This window comes from Schistocerca americana, chromosome X, assembly GCF_021461395.2.
Source record: "Schistocerca americana isolate TAMUIC-IGC-003095 chromosome X, iqSchAmer2.1, whole genome shotgun sequence".
NCBI classification, from domain to species: Eukaryota; Metazoa; Arthropoda; class Insecta; order Orthoptera; family Acrididae; genus Schistocerca; species Schistocerca americana.
Genome location: NC_060130.1, coordinates 486,157,537 through 486,175,543, shown reverse-complemented (window position 1 = coordinate 486,175,543; position 18,007 = coordinate 486,157,537). Strand labels below are relative to the sequence as shown.

Genomic DNA, 18,007 nt, shown 5'->3' with positions numbered 1-18,007 from the left:
TATTATTTAAATCATTAAAAACAGTTTCATTGTTTTATTATTCAAATCATTAAAACATTTTAAACTGAGTTCAAGTTTTGATAAGTTTATGGGCCTGGAAATAACTGTAAAATTTAGGAAATATTTCAAGAAAATTGCCTGACCTGGAAATATCGATTCATATATCGTCACGTAGGCGTCGATCTTTCTGACGTTTTGGATTGTGGTTCTATCTTTGATTCTAGGCTGCGCGGTGATGTTTGCTTTGTTGTGGTTTGGTTTACGTGTGTGAGATGTGTGTTGTAAGTTGTGTGGTTGACAAAGTGAGGGACGGACGGCGAACAGTTAAACTTGTATGTAGTGATGTGAGCGTACACATAGCATTTATTTGCAAAACGTTTTAATGATCCCTCGTGTCCAGAGATTTTGTTTTCTGTCATTTTAATTCAAAATATAGTGTACAGTGCAAAGAAACAATGTATCGGCCGCTAGAATTGACTATAGGGCAAGTGCCTAAGCGTATTTTTTTAAAATTGTAGACATACATCGAAGAAATGCTTGAAATGAGAAAATCTATGTGACTTCGTGTATATCTCGTCTTTTACAGACCTGTTACCAGCGATGTAGTGTTTGTAATACAGTACACAATTCTATTTTGTGACAGTTTCTGAGCGTGTTCCGTCGTTTTCTACAATATTAGAAACTTAATCACCCGGTTAAATGTTACACATTACAAATCACCCTCTTAAATATTGCACGTCACATCAGTATCTCATTTCTAGTCATTACTCTCAATGGTTATTGCTGGTTACTGAGAAAATAACCATCTGTAGCTATCGTAAAATTCTGATTTTACAGGTTGTGTTTCGCTGCAACCATTGCTGTCTCATATCTAGCTTCACAGTTCCTAAAATCATTAATAGTCATGGATCAGCAAAGATTAGAGCCGTCAGGTCTTTATTTAACTTTAAGTGACAACTGGGTTACACGACTGATGTTAAACATTCTTGGGTATGCCACAGTGGTTGTCCCTGGATTTTTTATTTTTATGTATGTAAAGAGGAGCAAACATTTAGAACTAGAGGGTATGCCTGTTTATCAGAATATGCTATTGAAATGTGTGTTACGTAGTGTATCACAGCGATAATCTTCCTTATATCCTTCTTTTTTTGAAAACCAGGTAATAGTTGTGTAACGAGATTAGTGAAAGTGTGCTTTCTTGGGGCAGAACCATTACTAGGAGTAGATAACAAACAGAGTGGTCAGTCGGCATCGCATGCACCTCAGCCACCACGTACCATACTTCAAGAAACATTATTAATTGTTTTCTGCTTCATGGGACTTCAGACTACATATCTGACATGGGGAATTCTTCAAGAGAAGGTCATGACTCAGGTAATTTTCATTTATGTTCATAGTTATTCTTTCACCTATGTGGACAGGGTAGCTGTCTTGATATTAACCAGCCATAGCTTTGTGAGTATATTCAGCATGAGAGATCTATGTTGTATGAATATTTTGAGAAGCTACCATTGTTTCTAAAGCCTTTGTAGGTGTACAGAGATCATAGAGTGGTACCATTGTGTATCAGGTGTTTGTATAGAAGTAGCAAATACATTATCCTGACTTTTCCCCATTTTGGAGGATATGGATGTGGAAAGCTATTATGTTGTCGTATGACCAGTGATGCAGAGCTAGTTGGCATATAAACTTGTACTACTGTAGTAGGCGTGGGCTTCGTATCTATCTTGGCCACAATAATGCGTTCACTATGCTGTTTGTAGTAGCTTACCCGCATTCCTATTTTCCTATTCATTATTAAACTTACTCCTGCATTACCCCTATTTGATTTTGTGTTTATAACCCTGTAGTCACCTGACCAGAAGTCTTGTTCCTCCTGCCACCGAACTTCACTAATTCCCACTATATCCAACTTCAACCGTAGGAAAAGGGAGAGAAGGAAACATAGTAGGTGAATATGGATTGGGGGACAGAAATGAAAGAGGAAGCCGCCTGGTCGAATTTTGCACAGAGCACAACATAATCATAACTAACACTTGGTTTAAGAATCATGAAAGAAGGTTGTATACATGGAAGAACCCTGGAGATACTAAAAGGTATCAGATAGATTATATAATGGTAAGACAGAGATTTAGGAACCAGGTTTTAAATTGTAAGACATTTCCAGGGGCAGATGTGGACTCTGACCACAATCTATTGGTTATGACCTGTAGATTAAAACTGAAGAAACTGCAAAAAGGTGGGAATTTAAGGAGATGGGACCTGGATAAACTAAAAGAACCAGAGGTTGTACAGAGATTCAGGGAGAGCATAAGGGAGCAATTGACAGGAATGGGGGAAATAAATACAGTAGAAGAAGAATGGGTAGCATTGAGGGATGAAGTAGTGAAGGCAGCAGAGGATCAAGTAGGTAAAAAGACGAGGGCTAGTAGAAATCCTTGGGTAACAGAAGAAATATTGAATTTAATTGATGAAAGGAGAAAATATAAAAATGCAGTAAGTGAAACAGGCAAAAAGGAATACAAACGTCTCAAAAATGAGATCGACAGGAAGTGCAAAATGGCTAAGCAGGGATGGCTAGAGGACAAATGTAAGGATGTAGAGGCCTATCTCACTAGGGGTAAGATAGATACCGCCTACAGGAAAATTAAAGAGACCTTTGGAGATAAGAGAACGACTTGTATGAATATCAAGAGCTCAGATGGAAACCCAGTTCTAAGCAGAAAGGTGGAAGGAGTATATAGAGGGTCTATACAAGGGCGCTGTACTTGAGGACACTATTATGGAAATGGAAGAGGATGTAGATGAAGATGAAATGGGAGATATGATACTGCGTGAAGAGTTTGACAGAGCACTGAAAGACCAAAGTCGAAACAAGGCCTCGGGAGTAGACAATATTCCATTGGAACTACTGACGGCCGTGGGAGAGCCAGTCCTGACAAAACTCTACCATCTGGTGAGAAAGATTTATGAAACAGGCGAAATACCCTCAGACTTCAAGAAGAATATAATAATTCCAATCCCAAAAAAAGCAGGTGTTGACAGATGTGAAAATTACCGAACTATCAGCTTAATAAGTCACAGCTGCAAAATACTAACACGAATTCTTTACAGACGAATGGAAAAACTAGTAGAAGCCAACCTCGGGGAAGATCAGCTTGGATTCCGTAGAAACACTGGAACACGTGAGGCAATACTGACCTTACGACTTATCTTAGAAGAAAGATTAAGGAAAGGCAAACCTACGTTTCTAGCATTTGTGGACTTAGAGAAAGCTTTTGACAATGTTGACTGGAATACTCTCTATAAAATTCTAAAGGTGGCGGGGGTAAAATACAGGGAGCGAAAAGCTATTTACAATTTGTACAGAAACCAGATGGCAGTTATAAGAGTCGAGGGACATGAAAGGGAAGCAGTGGTTGGGAAGGGAGTAAGACAGGGTTGTAGCCTCTCCCCGATGTTGTTCAATCTGTATATTGAGCAAGCAGTAAAGGAAACAAAAGAAAAATTCGGAGTAGGTATTAAAATTCATGGAGAAGAAATAAAAACTTTGAGGTTCGCCGATGACATTGTAATTCTGTCAGAGACAGCAAAGGACTTGGAAGAGCAGTTGAATGGAATGGACAGTGTCTTGAAAGGAGGATATAAGATGAACATCAACAAAAGCAAAACAAGGATAATGGAATGTAGTCTAATTAAGTCGGGTGATGCTGAGGGAATTAGATTAGGAAATGAGGCACTTAAAGTAGTAAAGGAGTTTTGCTATTTGGGGAGCAAAATAACTGATGATGGTCGAAGTAGAGAGGATATAAAATGTAGGCTGGCAATGGCAAGGAAAGCGTTTCTGAAGAAGAGAAATTTGTTAACATCCAGTATAGATTTAAGTGTCAGGAAGTCATTTCTGAAAGTATTCGTATGGAGTGTAGCCATGTATGGAAGTGAAACATGGACGATAAATAGTTTGGACAAGAAGAGAATAGAAGCTTTCGAAATGTGGTGCTACAGAAGAATGCTGAAGATTAGATGGGTAGATCACATAACTAATGAGGAAGTATTGAATAGGATTGGGGAGAAGAGAAGTTTGTGGCACAACTTGACCAGAAGAAGGGATAGGTTGGTAGGACATGTTCTGAGGCATCAAGGGATCACCAATTTAGTATTGGAGGGCAGCGTGGAGGGTAAAAATCGTAGAGGGAGACCAAGAGATGAATACACTAAGCAGATTCTGAAGGATGTAGGTTGCAGTAGGTACTGGGAGATGAAAAAGCTTGCACAGGATAGAGTAGCATGGAGAGCTGCATCAAACCAGTCTCAGGACTGAAGACCACAACAACAACAACAACATGACCAGTGATAAAACTAACTTGAAATAAGTGAAATACACAGCTGTAGATGAATTTATAAACTACTGGGTGGCTTCGTAAGTCTGGGTGATTACAGAAATACCATTGAAATAAGGCTTTTCCATTTTAATACACTTGTTTAGGGTAGCCTACAGAATTTTTTTGTGTGTTCTTTTCATTCAACTTTTTTCTAAATTTTGTAAGGCCTTGTCACATCAAGCTTATGTTTGACTAACATGTTTTTTATGCCTTCAGTACTGCCTTGCCAACTCTCAACCACACTGTTACCTTTCAATCTAACCTTTACCTTGGGGTAAGCTGCAGATCAGTCTGTCAACACAGCCTGCACATGCCTCATCATGTCTAATAGACATTCAAGTTTTTATATGTTTGAAGCAGTTAATAACGAGAAACTTCCGAGCTCAAAATTGTATATTCCCGTGAAAGTGTTGTTAGTTCACTGGATTTTATTTTGGTAATGTTATCGTGCTAGTGGTGCTAGCTGTTGGCCATTTGTGAAGATGCACATCTCTGCCAGTGCTTCATCAATCTGTCACCCCTGCATTGAGTTGTTAACTAATCTGAACAATACAGTGTAAGCCACCAACCACAAGAAAAGAAATACAGGCCCATAGTACAAACAAAATATAAAATCAACATTTACAACTGAAACATACAAACAGAAACAGCCCAGTCCATACTTAACGTATGTAATAGCACTTCAAACAATGTACAGTTGGCTCATGTTGTTCGCTAGACCTCAGAGGTTCTGTTCTTGTTCACAGGGATGATGTAAAGCTTCAGTAATAGTGTTCTACATGTGTTAAAGTTGATTTTGAGTCCTCCAAAGGGTAAATTGTGCAAAGTTAAGCTTGGGGTGTGACTATTGTAATATATTTGGTTGTAGTTGGGTAAGATAGTCTGTGGCCCAAGCCCGTGGCCAGCCTATTGGCCTGACTTTAGGTAGTTCCAAGGCACTGGGAAGGTGGTGGGCCCTTCATGCTGGCTAGCTTATAGCCACAAAAAAGATCCCTGGCACTCTATCAACAGCATGCTGCGAATGGGCAGTACTGAAAGAACTGGAATTTCCATGTCCCTATCCCAAATTGAACCCAGGATGTTCAGGGCCGAAGTCTAGTGTTACCCACAAGACCACCATGGCCACCGTAGTTGTGTAATTTGAATTAAATATAATGTCTCCATCATATGTACTTTTTGCAGTATAATTGCAATACTTGTGGTAGTGAATTGTAGAAATCGTGACAATTAATGTCTACTACACAACTTAGGCACTAGAGGCACTGTTGTACCTCTATAAACTCCACTGCTGGCTGCCATTACAGCGTTATTTATGATAATTTCCTGTTGTAATTGGTAAAGGATTATTTTGCTGATGGAAGTAGCCATCCTTGACAGTTGCTGCAAGCAGTGGTATCAGACAGGCTTACTGTCTGTGCTGTGAGTATTATTGTCATAGACATGACATTTTTAATGAATTCGATAAATAAAATAGTATTATTGTTCAATTGTTACAGCAGTAGATAATTTCAAGTTGCGATTCTATATAAATATACAGTATATACACAAAAAATATTAGTTCATAAAACCCTAAATTACAATAAATTTCCAATGAAGTACAATATTTAAGCTAAAACAATTTGGTTAAAGTGTCTTACATTAATGCTGTTGAACAAATTATGGTGCAGTGTCCAAATGATTACCACTGTGTTGTCACATTTTCACATTCATAAAATTCATTAACTGAGTGATAATGATTAATTGATAAACAGCTGTACAGTATGTGATTAAATCAGTTGAATGGAGCTTCTATCCATTCTAGAGGCAGTTTGTTGAACATTTTCAACCCCCCACTCCATAGTTATTCGATGATTTAGATAGACTACAGTAAGGTATGTCAGTATGCCTATTATTTCTAGTGCCATTAGAGTGCAAATCCTATCTAAGCTGGAATTCTGATGCTCTTTGTATACAAGAGAGCAGAGTAAATATACAAGTTTATTACAATGAAATGATGATTAAATCAAGACCCTATGCTGCCTACAGGCATTGACACATATCAAGGGGGACAGTTGAAAATGTGTGCCCTGAGCGGGACTCGAACCCGGGATCTCCTGCTTACATGGCAGACGCTCTATCCATATGAGCCAGCGAGGGCACAGAGGATAGTGCGATATCCCTTGCACGCTCCCCATGAGGCCTACATTCCCAACTTCATGTCCACGCACTACATTCGTACTGCCCCTGCCCATTACACCCATTACTCACGGCAGACAACCTTACAGAGTCCCATAAGAGTTCGGGCAATACGTGTGCATCCGCACAGGAGGTCAATGGCTGATTAGCCTTAACTATATGAAGATGGTATCTGTTCTTTCGGACATGTCTGATACCATCTTCATAAAGTTTATTACAGTTAATATTTTTAAGTCTGATATTTCGATAGTCCTAATAACTTTCTTTTGTAATACCAAAATATGCTGAACATGTGTGCTATTACCCCAAAATAAAAGTCCGTACAATATAATATTGTCAAAAACAGCAAAATATGTGGATCTTACATAAGCTAAAGTGATTTTTTTAAAAAAAACTTCTTAGCAAATACACCACTCTAGACAACCTGGCACTAACATATATTCAGTGTGTGGATCTCAAGACAATTCACCAAGTGAGGTGGCGCAGTGGTTAGCACACTGTACTCGCATTCGGGAGGACGACGGTTCAATCCCACGTCCAGCCATCCTCATTTAGGTTTTCTGTGATTTCCGTAAATCACTCCAGGCAAATGCCAGGATGGTTCCTTTAACAGGGCATGGCCGACTTCCTTCTACGTCCTTCCCTAATCCGATAAGACCAATGACCACGCTGTTTCGTCTCTTCCCCCAAACAACCCAACCCCAACCTGACAAATTCTTATCAGTGGCAATACTAAAATACTTAACACTGCCTAAACAGTCATTTACTGGTAGATCTCTTAAGCTAAATACAGTTTGTTGAGTTTTACTCTCACTGGGCAAAAATCCATTAGTTTGAAACCAGACTGACAGACCCTACTTGCGATTGAATGTTGTTAGTTACAAATTGAAGGGTATCAAAGTCTGATCTAACATTGAAAAAAGTGGTATCATCAGTGGAGAGACTAGCGTGAGTGTTTATATAAAGTGGCAAATAATTTATCAGTAGATTAAATAATAAAGGTCCCAAATGCGAACCTTGTGATATACCACATATATTTCAGCTATCTGAGATCTCTCCTTCTCAAGACAGTTTGCTTGCAGTTATTAATAAATGATTCAGAAAAGTCATCTACAGTATTGTTAATGATTTCATAGTAAACTATTTTTTTGATAAGTGAATCATGCTGTACACAGTTGAAGGACTTGCTAAGGTCGCAAAAAGTAGCCTGAACAAAGTTTCTCTTTTCATAAGCATGAAGCACCTTTTTAATCAAAGAGTCATTAACATAAACAATAGATTTGCACATTCTACAGCCAAAGTGTGCAGCAGAAAGAATATTATGGTCCAAATAATAACATAACTGGTAACAGACGACATATTCTAAAACTTTAGATAAAACAGTGTCAGAGATACTGGGCGATAACTGGAGGGGCAATTTCTCTCTCCCTTCTTATAAATGGGCACAGCTCTTGCTAATTTGAACCTCTGGAAATACACCTTCATTTAAACATTTATTAATACAATAACTAAGGGGAAATATGATACAACCATTTGTCTAGATAAATCATATGTATCTACACCATCAGAAGGCCTAAAATTTTTCTGGTGTTACTTCTTAGAACAAAAATTTGTCTTTCAGTGCACAGCTTACATTATGACATTTTATGATATCAAATACAGTTTCACGAGCCTATCAGTGCTTTCACAAATTTTGTTAACAGGCTGTATACAAAAGTTATTAAATTCAGTTGGTGATACAGCTACAGTCTCTTTTTGTCTGCTTTTTGCCACTGAATTCATTACACTACATGCTTCCTTGCACTTATTTTGAAATGACTCTGTATTAAACAAGTTATGTTGTTTTGTAGCCTCATTGACTGTATTTTTATAATACTTTCATGCTCTTAAAGTATCTTAGCTTAGCCATATATGTTTAGTATAGTCCACAAAAATCTAAATACGTCAACACTGTGTTTTTCATATTGGCTAATTGAAAAGCATACCCTGTGTTCCTGTGTGAATGCTTATTTGTGTTACATGTGTTGAGATTGACTTTACATTTGTACTGAGGAAAGTTGGTCTCAAAACTATTTAAGAAAGCATGAAAAAATCTATTGAACATTATTGTCAAACAGATCTTTTCAGTCATGATTATTGAGTGAAACCATAAAATTAGAAATTTTTGTCATATATTATTGATCTTATGATTGCCAGTGTAGGCACTTTGAGCTCTTTAGACTATGTATTAGGCCTGCTTATTTCTACCCAAACTGAATCACAGTCTAAGAAAGCAAAAACCACTACATCAGAGCTCATTAAACTTCTACTAACATTTGTAAGTATATTCTCAACACAAGCAGTCTCTCTTGTGGTTTACAGTCAGTAAAACCAAAATCAAATTGTCTTAACAGATTTTTAAAATCATTTACATTCATTTGTGTCGCCACCAATCACTATACTATACTATACTTTCTTCGCTGAGAACAGTGAAAAGAAATCAATAATTTCTCAAGGTGGGTTTTTTTTATCTATATATACTAGTGGTTTACCATTAGGTGACCCATAAAGTGATACAATAACAATCTTAAATGCTCAAAATATATACCTGACACTTCAACGTGCAACTCGGTACACAAGAGACCTAGATCTAATACACTACTACTGAGAACTTTATTAATATAAATTAACAAACCCAATGAGTATGCTGCTCTCTGCTGAAACTATAAACTAACTGAAATCATCTAATACAGGAAAAGAAATTTAATTTCCTTTACACCAGTTCTTGCTCAGACGTAATGAATCGAGCATATTCTCGTTTGCAAAATCATTTAAAACTACACGTTTTCCACTCATACCTTCAACACTGAGATAGTCTGTCTCAAATCAGAAAGCTGATAAGTAAGTTGTATTACAAGGGCAATCATTATGCCTGCTATATTTCTCAGAACAGATTAGACCACATCATGTGGTGAGAAACTGTGTACAAAATTCCTTATGCAAAATTGGTTCTGACCTTTAATATTTTTCCTGGCCATCTTCATGGATCTAGTGCAGATATTTATGAAATCTTGCTTATTTTGAGCTGGTTTTACATTGTGAATCTGGGGAAACCACTTAGCTCCAGCCCTTCTTTGTTGCCTTTAAAAGAACTACTTTCCTGGACATTAAGTGTAGTTGAATCTAACCTATCAGTTTATGCTAAGCCTAACTTACCAGGTAGGTTTATGATTTCCTCGCCCACTTTTTACAGGCATTTACATGCTTATAGCTGAGTTTACAAGAATGGGTCAGATGCTCAGCTGTGGCCTTATGGCAGGAACTCTGCCAGCATCTACTTGAAGTAATTTAGGAAAACCACAGAAAACCTAAATGAGGATGGTCAGATGAGGATTAGAGCCTCCGCCCTCCTGAAAACAAAGGCAGTATGTTAAAAACAGTTTAACCCCATTCAGTTTATCCTTAGTCTACACTACAATACTGCTTTTCATACAGCTTTTGTGCAGTGTCAAGCAATTCTTCAGTGCTAAGTGTTTGTGAATTGCTCCTTGCGAAATCTGCAAAGACCGAGACGGTGTGCAGCCAGGGTCGGAAGCTTCATAATGCAGGTGTTTCCAGAGGATTACACCTGCTTCAGTACCCAAATTATTGAAGCATAATTTCTCCAAAGTGTTTAAGATGTATTATAGATGTGTGTGCCTTAAAAGGACTCCAACCAAGGACATGTAACTGTTTCATTTGCATAAGTGTTTTTTTGTCATTCCATGCCTCACACATGTAATAGAATATACTGTGGATGTTACACAGATGCTGTTCGTAGTAATATTATTAGTATCGAGAAGTCATTGTTTTGTTACTATCAGTATTTAAGTTGTAAATTTGATGTAGATCTACATACCTTAATGACAGTGTTAGTATAGAAGCAGGGATTAGTGATCATGATCTTGCAAAGTGTTGATGGTTACTAAAGTTAATTAATTTCATCAAGAAGGCTAGGAGAGTATTTATGCTAGAAAAAGTGGATGAGCAATTGTTAGCATCCTACCTAGACAAGGAGTGGACATTATTTAATTGCAATATGATAGATGCAGAGGAATTGTGGGCCAAGTTTCAACTGATAGTTAATTGTGCTCTGAACACATATGTGCCAAGTAAGTGGATTAAGGATGAAAAAGACTGTCCATGGTTTAATAATCAGATGCAGAAGATGCTGAAGAGACAGAGGTTGTTACACTTTCAGTTCAAAAAAGAATGCACAAATGTTGACAGATGAAAGACGATTAGAAATTCATGCATCTGTAGGAAGATCAATTGACAAAGCAAACAACAACTTCCACCATCCTACCTTAGTGAAAGATCTTGCTGAGAACCTGAGAAAATTATGGTCATATCTAAAATCACTAAGCAGGTTGAGGGCCTGTAATCATTCGTTGACCAATTTTGTGTGGCGACAGGAGACAGAAAAAGTAAAGCTGAAGTTTTAATTTGCATGTTTAAGAAACCATTCGTGCAGGATGATTGTACAACCATTGTGTGACTATTGCACAGACTCCTGCATGGAGGACATAGAAGTAGGCATCCGTGGCATAGAGAAGCAACTGAAGGAGTTGAAAACAAATAAGTCACCAGGTCCAGATGGAATCCCAATTAGTTTTACAGAGAGTACACTGTGGCATTGGCTCCTTACTTGACTTGCATTTATCACAAATCTCTCCCCCAGGACAAAGTCCTCAGTGACTGGAAAAAACTGCAGGTGACACCTGAATATAATAAAGGTAAAAGAATGGACCTGCGTAATTATGAATCAATATTGTTAACGTGGGTTTGCTGCAGAATTCTTGAACATATTCTCTGTTAGAATATAGTAAAGTTCCTTGCAGAAAAACTTCTCTCCATAGATTGACACGGATTTAGAAAGCATCACTCATGCAAAACTTAGCTGGCTCTTTTCTCACATGGTATTCTACAAACCGTGGATGGAGGACAACAGGCAGATTCCATATTCCTAGATTTCCGGAAAGCATTCAGTGTGTTGTCCTCAATGGTGAGTGTGCATCAGAAACAAGGGTATCGTCGAGACTGCCCCAGGGAAGTGTGATAGGAGCTCTGATATTCTCTGTATACATAAATAATCTGGCGGACTGGGTGAACATCAATTTATGGCTGTTTTGCTGAGGTCACTGTGTTGTAAGAGGAAGTGTCATCCTTGAATGACTATAGGGGGATAAAGATAAGTTGGACAGAGCTTGTAGCTGGTGTGATGAATGGCAGCTTGCTATAAATGTAGAAAAATGTAAGTTAATGTGGATAAGTCGGGGGGGGGGGGGGGGGGGGGAACCCTGTAACATTTGAATATGGCATTATTAACGTAATGCTTGTCACAGTCACAACAATTAAATAGCTAGGCATAATGTTGCAAAGTGGTATGAAATGAGTGTTTTAGATTGTTAGCTGAGAAGACAAATGCTAGACTTTATTTTATTTGGAGAATTTTGGGAAAGTGTAGCTCATCTATAAAGGTGTCAGATTGTAGAACAGTGGTGTGACCCATTCTTGAATATTGCTCGAGTGTTTGAATTCCAACCAGGTCAGATTAAAGGAAGACATAAAAGCAGTTCAGAAGCGTGCTGCTAGATTTGTTACTGGTAGTTTCAGTCAGCACACAGCTGTTAAGGGAATACCTTTGGAACTCAAATGGGAATCCCTGGAGGGAAGGTGAAGCTCTTTTCACAAGGAACTATTGCAGAAATTAAGGGAACCAACATTTGAGACTGAGTGCAGATCGATTCTACTGCTGCTGACATACATTTTGTGTTAGGATCATGAAGTTGAGAGAAATTAGTGCTTGTATGGAGTCTTATAGATAGTAGTTTTTCCCTCACATTATTTGCGAGTGGAACCGCAAATGAAATGACTAGTAGTGGTATGTAGTACCCTCCGCCATGTCTCATACAGTGGCTTGCAGAGTATGTATGTAGGTGTAGATTTAGATCTATTAATAGGCACTTGAGACTTTCTCGCATTGGCAATGTTGAACAGGATACTATAAACACACAGTTGTATTGTGTAAATTGAAGATGGCGGGAGGGGGGGGGGGGGTTGGAAAGGGAAGTAATTAATAATATCAGCTGCATCAGGACTTTTTGTGGAATCAGCAGCAACTCGAACGCAGTATCTCCTGCTTACTAGGCAGTTGCATTAATTGCTGCACCACCCAGACCCAGTATTTATCGCAAATGTGCAGACTGTCTAGGCACACTCCTGGTCGAATGGTCGAATCACTTTCCCACCTAGCGCAACATATTGCAGTCCATGTCCAACTTGGTTGCCAATTTTAGTCAGATTGCCACTGGAGGTCAAATGTAAATGTGAATCTGCATTGAAGATTGTGGACTCATTGCCTAAATGAGGCAAATCAGTTATGTATGAATGTGTGTTGTCTATTCTTTCTGACATCTCCAAAACCACGAATACCATGCATTTATACACAGTTGAACAACAGTAAAACATATAAAGCAGCTATTTAAAACGACTGTGGTATAAGCAACTTTTGTCCAGAGCAGTTGCCTTCCTTCTAATACTCAGTTAAGTTTAGCAGGTTTAAGTGTGTATGGTTTTAATAATATAATGTGAGTGTATTGTTAAGTCAGTGTACTGGTTGAGTTTCTGCAGGTTGCCTTCGTTTGTTAATATATAACTTAAATAAATCCTCCTAAATCCTGTAAGACCACCTCCTTGATGGGATCTGCCAAACGCTATGGACAACTAAATTTGAGGTGGAATTCTTGTATTCTGTGTTGCTTATGTGATAGAAATTGAAACTTCATGCAAGACCAGGGCTTGAATCCAGAAATCTGATTTTTTGGGCAGGGCAATTGTACTGTCTCAGGCTGTATCACAAGCGAATAAATGGGTTAAATTTGTTATATATTTTTGTGGAGCATGGAAGATTCCTGTGGCAAGTCAAATAGGGCCAGGGTTGGGCATCATTTGAATAACTTTCTACATAGATAACTATTTGAATAAGAAGTCCGTTGAAAATAATTATTCACAAGATAGTATTCAATGCTATGAATACAAATAATTATTTGTTATTTATTATTCATAACTTCAACTAATGAGTAATGTAGTCTACCACTGAATTATCTGTGTTTACTTCTGAATTAGCACTCTCTCACGTATATCCAATGTTTGTTTCTGTGGCTTAGTGCAGCTTCTGTTTGATAAATAACTTATTACTGTTATTTATAGAAGTGTGGATCATTGGATAAGAACCAGACTAGAAATCAAAAGGACTGAAGTCCAATCTCCTATTATTCAGTGATTTTTTTCTGTCACTTATTGGTGCTTTCATTTATGGCAATGATTTGTTAAAGCCTACTTTATACTAAAGTGAATGGAAGTGAACCCAAGTGAACAAGAATTCCCAGATAAATTGCCAGTATTAATTCACCACTATTCATTGGAACAGGTGTTTACACAAGAGGAAACAGAAGAGAACACGAGATAACAAGCATAGCCTATAACTGGTGGATTATTGTTTCTTGATGCTGATAGTCCACACACAAGATGCTACACCATACAGTTAGTCATGATACAAAACTTTGATGTTCAGAGACAATTATTTTGCATGGGGAGCAAACCAGTTTTGACATTAAGTCCCATAGTGCTCAAAGCCAGCCAGTTTTGACATCATAAGCAAAATTATGTAGGAAATGAAAATTTGTGGTGTCTGAATTTGTACATAAATGTGAAATGCTTGGCGGTAGTGCTCTTAACACTAAATTGTAGCTTTGGTTTAAACCAGACTTCATGTGAAAAATGCCTACTTGCGCTTTAGTTCGTAGTCCATGCTGAACATCTGGTCCACCTGTAAATCAGTTTAAAAGTCAGAGTTATACAAAAATTTACTACATTCATTAGGGCCATGCCTAGTAAAACACTGTGGAGTTCAAACTGATTTTTGAGTTCAGCATGAGTAAACTTACTGTACAGTGTAACAGATGAGCCATAAAAATGCTTCACAAGCGATTGGCCTCAGCAGTTACACACTACCAACATGACCCGTTTCAACTGACTCTGCACTTGCAAATACTTCCTCCCCTTCCTTGCTGTGTCAACAGTTGGAAGATGTGCTAATGGTAACAGACATGGATCACATTAATATAATTATGCAGTTCCCTTGTGTTTGTAGCGAACAAGATGCATAAATGAAGTAAGGATTCGTTGAATGGTAATAGACAACCTTCAGCAACTTACATGAAGGTAGTTCACTTGAAAATGGATCACCATTGTCACAGACCTTAATTGACAGTAAATTTTTCAGTCTTAATACTGAAGGTTCAAACTGAAAATGTATTGTGGTTATGTATTTAATGAATAATATTTTTTCTTCATTTGTTATTAGTCATTCGAATCAGTTTTGCTCAACTAGGGTTGGGGCGTGCTCGGCTAGCATATGTGATAACCCACAAAAGATAATTATCTGGGTTCAAGACTTGATCCAATACTTCACTTGAACTTGATGCATAACTCATGAACAGCTTAACATGTGAATGAATTCATCTGTAAATGACAGTTCTTATATTGTAGTGATCACAGAATGCCTCTCAGCTGTTTTTAAAGTGTGAATTCTGCCAAGGTGGCCATTTGTTTGTGTTTGGTCTGTTATGTAATGCTAAAAGTACAATGAGAATCTGAAAATGACTGAGACATTTGTGGGGTCAAGTCTTACTGCAGTTGGTTGAAAAACCATTTTTATATATATTTAATGATTTGGTGGTGCATTTAAAACTATGTATGCTTTTCATAGTAGGCCATGGCATTACTTGAACTGCTATTGAATGTAACTCACAAAGTCACAGTTCACATATAAAAATTATGTGACATATAGCCTGTATGTGATATGTTTCACTATGAGCAGAACAATGGATACTTCAGGGATATTCCATCCAGTTCATGTTCTGTTGCATTTATCGGAGGGTATCCGCATTTTTTAAAATATTTTTTTCCAGGATTACTGTGAGGGTGTACATTTTCCCAAAATTGCAGCACAGTAAAATGGTGTATTTATATCTGTTGCTCATGTCATTATGTGCAGAATAACAATATTGTTTACAGTTTCCCCTTCCCCAGTAATATACAACTCACAAAGTGTAGTGACTAAACGAAATTGTTAATTTTGCGCGGGCCAGCTGCAGCATCCAAATGACTGTTGATATTTTAACGACTTACCTACTGAAGATTCAAGTATGTATTACATCAATTGAAGACACATGATGGCCTGAAACACATATTAACATAAATAAATATACATAAAAAAGTGGCTGGTCACTATATTTCTTAAAATAAAATGATATTGTTCACAACAGTGTCTGTGTTGTGAATGTTGTCTTCACCTATATGAATGTTACCTCCATCTTCATAAATATTTGTTCCTACTCTTATCATACCACCATGTCAGAGTATTTGACTGTGCATTGTTCAGTATCTTGGTGGTATTTTATGTAAGGATGGTTACAAATGGGGTTTGCTTATTGGCATTGAATATTATGAGTGTTGCGTAGCATATATTTTATCAGTCATTTTACAATATTTTATTCTGCAGAGCTAGTACCAAATTTTTTATTCTTCTTGGTGTTTTATTTTCTTGTTGTTTGTATGTTTAAAATTTTCCAGGAATATGAAGCCAGTGATGGTACCAAAGGACATTTTACTGACTCCCAGTTTCTGGTATTTGTCAACCGGATACTAGCATTCCTTTTGTCAGGCACATATATACTTACAACAAATCAAACACGCCATGCAGCTCCAATGTACAAATATGTATACTGCTCATTTTCTAATATAATGAGTTCTTGGTGCCAATATGAAGCCCTCAAATATGTCAGCTTCCCTACTCAGGTATGTACTGTTGATAAATGAAACAGACAGCTCATGCACTAGAATAGAATAATTTTTTACATGATGTGTCATATAGAATCATTTGATTGAAATACTGGTGATTTATCAGTGAATATAGTTCTGTGCCTACACAGGTATATGTAGGAAGTACATATACATGTGTTAAAGGAAAACATGATTGCCCCCCCCCCTCTCTCTCTCTCTCTCTCTCTCTCTCTCTCTCTCTCTCTCTCTCCCCCTCTCTCTCTCCCTCCCCCCCTCCCTCTCTCCCCCCTCCCTCTCTCCCCCCTCCCTCTCTCTCCCCTCCCTCTCTCTCCCTCTCTCTCCCCTCCCTCTCTCTCCCTCTCTCCCCCTCCCTCCCCCTCCCTCCCTCCCCCCCTCCCTCCCCCCCTCCCTCTCCCTCTCCCCCATGCAATATAACAATTGTCAATATCTGCTGCTTCACCTCCTTGTTTGTAAAACCTTCCGCACTGTAATTACAGCTACTTTTTAATTACTTTGCTGACTTCTCTTGTTTTTAGTTTGTAGTCCTTGTACTTGGACCATATGTTATTGCTAAGATTCGATGCCTTGTGATAGATGGGCTATTTTCAAACCAGAAAAGTCTGTGACAAGCCTATGCATAGTCTGATCTATGTTCCGAATCATAAACATGTGTAAAAGAAATTTCTTTGAAAAAGTGAGCATTTTTTATTTCAAAGAGAAGTATTTCATATATAAAAATAAAATCAACTGTCATGAAGTGAAGGCTTTTGAATAATGGTTTCAATGATTGCCTGTTGTTTGTTTCCATCACAGCTCTGATGATTTTTGTAGATTAAACATTCAAGATATTTGCATTTTCATCATCCCAATAAATTATATCATATCTGAGAGCCGATATAAAATATGAATGATAAACATTTTTTCTTAACAGCTAAGTCAGTTACATTGTTTAGAACTCTCATTTCGTAAACAAAACGGTTTCATAGCCCTCCTATGCAATCTGTGTAATCATTCCATGGCAATCCGTGTAATCATTCCATGGCAAGTTTTTGTTTATAGTAACTCCAAGAAATTTTAATAATCTCCAGTGATCAGTTCCTTGCCGTCATAATTTAGCTGTGATACATATTCAGCAATTTGTTTTGTCCTGAAATGTACAATTTGTATTTTTTATAAGGTTCAGTTTCATAGCATCATTATTTATCCAAATTTCAAGTTCTTGATGAGCTTATTGTATAGTATTCTGTGCTAGCTCAAAACTGTTTTATAGCAAACATTTGCTCTTGCGTTGTGTGTATGCAGAATTAGTTGTGAGGTTATCTTGCATGGCATATCATTTATGTGATACAGGAGCAGTAATGGGCCTAGTGTGGATCCCTGTGATATGCCTGCTTGTGTCTCCTGCCAGCTGGAACACACTGTCTCATCTTTTTGTTGTGTAACCATCCTCTGTTATCTGTTTTTTAGATAGGATGAGGACAAGCTTTGAAGACTTTTCGTGGGAACCATAAGCAGTCATTTTGTGAAGCACCTTATGGTTTACCTTATCACTCGAGATACTGGATACACACAGCTTGTTATAA

The 18,007-nt window shown here is 37.7% G+C and overlaps 1 protein-coding gene across 1 annotated transcript in view; it reads left to right on the top strand.

Annotated features, from left to right (window-relative positions):
- The first annotated feature begins 243 nt into the window (after positions 1-243).
- LOC124555482 (adenosine 3'-phospho 5'-phosphosulfate transporter 1) overlaps positions 244-18,007 on the top strand; it is a 97,213-nt gene continuing 79,449 nt past the window's right edge. Inside the window, exons 1-4 of the mRNA XM_047129406.1 lie at positions 244-484; positions 838-1,064; positions 1,160-1,374; positions 16,215-16,439. Of these exons, the coding sequence (XP_046985362.1) occupies positions 456-484; positions 838-1,064; positions 1,160-1,374; positions 16,215-16,439 (696 nt within the window). The 5' untranslated portion in view covers positions 244-455. The remainder of the gene's footprint in view (positions 485-837; positions 1,065-1,159; positions 1,375-16,214; positions 16,440-18,007) is intronic.